This window comes from Symphodus melops (genome assembly GCF_947650265.1).
Source record: "Symphodus melops genome assembly, chromosome: 9".
Lineage (NCBI taxonomy): Eukaryota > Metazoa > Chordata > Actinopteri > Labriformes > Labridae > Symphodus > Symphodus melops.
Window position 1 is genome coordinate 19,584,303 of NC_136699.1, and position 6,000 is coordinate 19,590,302.

The following is a 6,000-nucleotide window of genomic DNA, read 5'->3' on the forward strand; positions in this document are numbered from 1 at the left end:
AGTTAATCTCATCGAACATACAGAATGTGCATCAGCATGATGGATGTGTTTGAGTGTGAATGTGTTTCAAAGCACTTTTACATTTTACAACAGGGTTCATTTTTCTCCAAAAGTCTGAACATATTGTGACACTGACATGCTGAACTGAAGGCCTTGAAATAAAGCCTGACAGAAGGAGTAAGAGCAAAAGGACAGATTAGATTTGTGTTAATGTGTGTGTGTGTGTGTGTGTGTGTGTGTGTGTGTGTGTGTGTGTGTGTATGTGTGTGTGTGTTGGACTCACAATGTTGACCTGCAGTGGTTCTGAACCAGGTCTCAACAGCCTCCTCCTCCTGCAGCTGCCAGAGCCTCCTGATCGCAGACGCACTGACGATGATGACTGACCAATGACTGGGGGGGGGGGGGGGGATGAACAGAAGATCAATTTAACAAACACAATTTAATCAACATTCTGCATAATAATATCAGAAAATATGCAAAGAGGTACCTGACTGGGGCAGAAGCAACGCCAAGGCAGTGAGAGTGCTCGGTTGCAGCGGCAGGGAGCGGCACCGCTGGAGAGACGCCTTGAGTGGGGGCTCTAACGGTGACACACCCGGCGGGCGAGCCAAAGCCTACAGGGTACTGGACAGTTAGGGCATCTCCTATATTCCATGCAGAGTTACTTTGATGCACACATTTACACAAAAAGTATAATTCACACATTCCCCTGTCCTTCGCTTTAACAAAAAAAAAATCCTTATACAACCCTGTCACGCCCCCCCCTCTTTTTTTTTTTTTTTTTTGCTGTGAATTAAAATATTTCACATTCAGCAAGTCTATTCTGGTGCAGCGGTCAGTGTGCATGCCCCGCAGCAAACCATGAGCGACTATACATCATGCCAACCGGGCGGTCTCTCAGGTTAAAATGAACTGACTCGGAGTTAGGGCAATGAGAAGTAGAGCTTATGGAAGCAATGAGGCAGAAAATTGGCCACAGAGAAAGGCTGGGAGGGAAGGAGAGAGAAAGAGAAGCAAGAAAGAAAGAAAAGCAAGCAAGCAAGAAAGAAAGAAAGCAAGAAAGAAAGAAAGAAAGAAAAAGAGAAATGGAGTAAAAAGAAAAGAGAAGGAGAGAGAGGGGGAGGTGAGCCGAGGAAAAAGCAGTATCCAGAAATACAGGCCTCTATAAATGGGGCAGAGCAGGCATGCATTGTTGCAGCTAACAGTGGATGTAGTATAAATACTGGGTTAGCACCGGGCTGCCCATCAAAGCGTGTGGTTAGTGTTGGATTCAGTATGGGTTCAGGCTGTATTTATCAGTGAGTTTGTGAATGCTACTATTCAAGATTCAACATTACAGTTTGACACATCTATGTCAGCTCACACACAGGTGTGATTTGCTCAGGCTGTTGTACTTTTCGACATGTATGTGACTCTCATGCCTGTGTCTTACTCTGTGCTGCAGCTCCATGGACTGCATCTCCCTTGTAACACCGGTCTCTATGACGGAGCACGGCCTGGAGCGAGCCACCGTCCTCCTCTGCCCCGGAGAGTGTTGCATTGTGGGAGCAGGCCTGCGTCTCCGCCGGCACAGCGATCCAACCTCACTGTAATGGTTGTAGAGTTCTCGGTCTGGGTTGGGCCTCCAGAGGTCCAGTACAGCTGAGGCCGGGCGAGGGCGGGGGCCGGGGCGAGGGCGCTGTGGCCTTTGAGGTACAGAGGTCTTCTCTGTGCTAGAGTGGGGCCCTGCTGGGCACGGCTGTCTCACACTGGAGCCTGTCTTGCTGGCAATCTGCTCGCACAGCTGTGATTGGCACAGATACTCAGCAGTTTGGCCCACATAAAAGTGCAACAATGCATTTCTTGTGTTGGGAATTGGGAGGAATGTCTCGATAGACTCTACGAATACACACCCAAATGCTTTTTAAGAGATTCTACCTGCCAAGAGCTCCTCTTCCAAATTGCAATGCATCAGCGATTAGACCCAAGAGCCAAGACTGCCCCCTTAATGGCAGATTAATTTAAGAGAGGCAAAACAATAAACAGGTAGATTTAATGTGTAAACAGTTGGCGATAAGGGAGAAGGGTATTCCTAGAATCATCCCATCTGTTATATTATATTATTATAGGACTGCACTTTAAACACCCTTCCCACAGCACAGATTCCCACAGCTCGTGGCCTTGCATAATAAAGCCCCATGAAAACTGTGCTGAGTATTGAGATGTCACATCTCATTTTGTCATTAGGGGTTTGGGCTAACGTGTCCTGACTCGTCGGTGTGACTTGAAGGGAGATGACTAATGTTTCCACTGGAGTGATGAGGGGAAGGGTGCTGTCATGAAGTGCGCACGTCACCCGAGCTCTGGGGCTGCCGAACCCGCACACGCACACACACGCACACACACACACACACACACACACACAAAGACGGCTTCATGGGAAGTAGCGTTTTCCTTGCATGATACACAAGGTCGGCGAGCAGGAAAAGGACCAACTCCTGAAATGTATTGTTACACAGCTCTGTTAACTACCGGCTGTTCCCTCTTCTCTCCAACAGATGGGGCAAAAGGACAGCTTGTAGTATAGGTGCCCAAATTCATGTCCTCACAGGCTGCTCGGTGTCTCGAATGTTTTTGTTTCTCCCTGACAGTTAACGCACCACACCTAGAGCTTCTATTATGAGGGAAAGAAGGAAACGCTCTGGCACCGTTCACATTCTGGTGGACTGTTGATGGTTTTTAAGAAGCAAAAGCATGACCACGGTTAAAACGTGTTACATAAATGATGTTCGGAGCGTTTATGCAGTAATTACATGATGCATGCCTTTGGCAATGTTAATGGTGTGGAAAAAAAAAAAAGTCTGCAATGGAATGTAGTTATGGCGTTAATGTGGGACACATTATACATTTAAAAAAAAGATGATCTCCAAATATAATTCAGTGGTTGTTTTTTCATCATAGCTTTTTTTTTTGTATTTAAAGTCACATACCTTAAATATTTCCTCTGTGGAATCTGATGCAGGTATGCTATTGGTTGTGCTCTCTTTATCACCTTGTTGTGATTGGACGTTCACTTCCTGTCTCTGGTGGGAGTCAGGTGGAGCATCCCTGGAATCTTGCTCATTTCCTGGCTGTCTCTCTATTTTTTCCTCCTTACAGACACAGTTTAATGTTGCACTTTCAACCTCTGCTTCCTTTTCAGTCTCCGCGTTCGCACCCGACTGGGAGATGTGATTCTCTGCTAACGTTGTGGATGTATTATTTGTGTCAGTATGTCGGTCCGCGCACTCAGAACTCTGAAGGCCATTGACAACTTGTGATCCTGGGCCTGCTTTAAAGGCTTTTTCTTCCCCTGCCGCAGGTGCTGGAGTCTTGTTGTCCAAGCTACTGGAGTGTGAGGATTTGGCAGTCACTGGCGATGATGGGTTAGGTTGGGATTTTGGAAATCCTTCACTGTGCAGTGTCAGGGACACGCTATGAATATTTTCCGCTGTGCGTTGTGCAGCCAGAGGGGAACTCATCTGACTCCTCTCTCCCTCGGGAGGAGAGAAGGAGTGTGACGTTGTCCGCCACTTTCTGGCTGTCTCTGCTACACTGTTAAAAAACTTGAACAGACCCCCAAAGTGTCCCTTAGTGTCAGAGTGTTTCGGGCGTTGAGGCTGGAAGTCTCTGACACTCTCGAAGTCCACAGAGCCATAGTCCGAGTCCAAGGTTTTATCCAAAGATGGAAGCTCGGAGTCAAAACTCCTCTCTGAGTAGGCTGAATTGGTCTTCCCTAAAAGGGAAATCCTCCTCAGGTAACTCCACACATCCTTGTTCCTCCTTCCTCTGCCCTGCCGGATGCTCGCGCTACACTGAGCACTAGGTTCTTCGCATACTGCAGTTATTTTGTTACAGTTTGTTGAATTGTTCTGGCTTCTTTTGGTATAGCAACCCCGCTCTGATGGTTTAAAACCATTCTGAGTCGCAGCCTCTCCCACTCCAGCGGGCTGGTGGCTGTCTAATGGAGTGAGGTCAAGGTCCTCGAATGAGCAGTCAAATTCTGCAGTGTAGCCGGCATAAGAGTGTCTCTTGCCACGGTGTTTAAGGGTGCCCCTGCTGGACTGCTGAGGGGTGCCAAAGTCTCGGCAGAAAGATTCCTCGTCCACCAAGGAGCTGCTGAACTTGGTGGACAGTTTCCCTGTCTTTCCTCTGAACACAGAAGGAGATTTAAGCTTCTTGAAGGAACGGACTTTGTCAGCAAACGAGAGTTTAGGGAGGGAAGCTTCCCCAGGCAGGATCATGGAGTGGGGTCTTCGCTCCAGCTCTGAGACAGCTCTTTTTCGATTCAAGATCTTCCAGATGCCCCCTGTGGCACGGGGCCTCCGGTTGACCTCCTGTCTTTCCTTGACAGGGGTCTGAGAAGAGGCAGCTTGGGTGTCTCCCTGCCCCTCTTCAGGCCCTTGCCCAGTCTCCTGAATATAAACACTGCTGGTCTTATTCTCCACATCCAGAGAAACATTAAACACTCGGTTGACAAACCCATTAGGGTTGTTGCTCTCAAGGGCAGGGTTGTCTGTCTGCTCCATCCTCTCTCATTCTACAGTGTCAGCTATCGGCTGCAGTGGACATCATGTCTCCAGCTCTCCTTTCTCCTCTCTAAAATACCTGGAAAAACAAAACATGTCAGAAGTTAAACATTAAACCGACTGCTTATCTTATAGTGCCATATTTATTCTGCCTTAAACTGCTGAGCATGTCTGTAAATATTGTCCATGAATGCCAAACTATCATCAAACATTCTGAAGAGACGGTCAGATTGACTTAACCTACACATGGGCTCAAATAAACACAAAATAATAAAGTATTTCAGTCACTTGAAAAAGAAAATATAAAAGGTGTTAGAGGTACTCAGATGATTCTTAAACTTGGGCTTTTTATATAATGAGTCAACAGTCACCCAACGCCCCCTCCCCCCATATTTGGTCCACATTATCCAAAGTAATTATTTGAGACACAGTCCCTCATCCACCATTTAAACCGGGAGGCTGTGTTACTATGGAAACACTCACTACAGGAGATGTCAGGTTATTTCAGGCCCGTGACATCATCATCACAGCTCTGATAAATGTCTCAGGAAGAGGCAGAGCCTGATGGGAGGATGCTCGACTAGCGCTCCGTTACTAGCCTACATGTTAATGGCCTCCTTAATATAATCCCTTTAATATATGGAAACCCTGAATTTAACTGGGCCTCCACAGGACCACACGTCTTTGTTGTTATACGTGAGGCCATCACAGAGGAGCCTAAGCTTTTTATAGCGTTTTATAAAGCTTTAAGATGTTATATTTAAGACAATTAAAACAGGCTACATTGTCATTCTTAAATCTAAAAAAAAAAATTTACCTAGCAGGTAGCCTTCTTCTTTTGACATTCAAACATAGACTTTATCGTGTAGCCTGTTTTGAACTGTTTATTCTTATCAAGGAGTTCTGACAACGCTAATGTCATTAAAGGCTGTCTAATCTGTGAAGCCTGCTCGGAAGTAAAGAAATAAAGTGGGCACTAACATTAACATTGAAACGTGTTCATTTAGTTTCCATAATTGACATTTGCCTAAACCTTCAGCTTATCTTGTGTAGCTCTCGATGTATCTACTTCCCATAAAAGCTAACTGTGACAGGCTGCAGGCTTCTCTGTGTCGGGCTGCTTCCCCAAAGTGGCGTCAATTGTTTTAAAGGTGAACTATGGCGACATGAATGTGACATTAAGGGTACAGCTGTTTCATTTACTAAACTGCTTTAAGAGTTCACCTGGTTGACTTAAAACGCCTTTTAACAGATTGTTCCGTCCATAGGAAGTGTCGGCTACTCTTATTATTCACACCATTAAACTTTCATATGAAGTTATAGTACCCCGCGAAAAAAAAAGAAACTTCACTTAACTTACCTCTAGAAGACTTTCCCCGGTCGAACTCATCGTCGCTGCTGTTCTTTAAGTCAACACAAAACACCGCCTGGACTTATCCACCGGACTTCACGG

The 6,000-nt window shown here is 46.0% G+C and overlaps 1 protein-coding gene across 5 annotated transcripts in view; it reads right to left on the reverse strand.

Moving 5' to 3' along the window:
• LOC306829660 (rho guanine nucleotide exchange factor 9) overlaps positions 1-4,635 on the reverse strand; it is a 40,930-nt gene extending 36,295 nt beyond the window's left edge. For 3 of the 5 annotated variants that reach the window (XM_079352770.1, XM_079352772.1, XM_079352771.1), the window contains exons 1-4: positions 2,970-4,565; positions 1,433-1,783; positions 488-614; positions 284-390 (exon numbers count right to left, since the gene is read on the reverse strand). In XM_079352770.1, the coding sequence (XP_079208896.1) occupies positions 284-390; positions 488-614; positions 1,433-1,783; positions 2,970-4,547 (2,163 nt within the window). In that variant the 5' untranslated portion in view covers positions 4,548-4,565. Of the gene's footprint in view, positions 1-283; positions 391-487; positions 615-1,432; positions 1,784-2,969 lie in introns of all 5 variants that reach the window. The other 2 variants (XM_079352769.1, XM_079352773.1) reach the window with 2 other exon arrangements.
• Between the last annotated feature and the right edge of the window lie 1,365 nt (positions 4,636-6,000).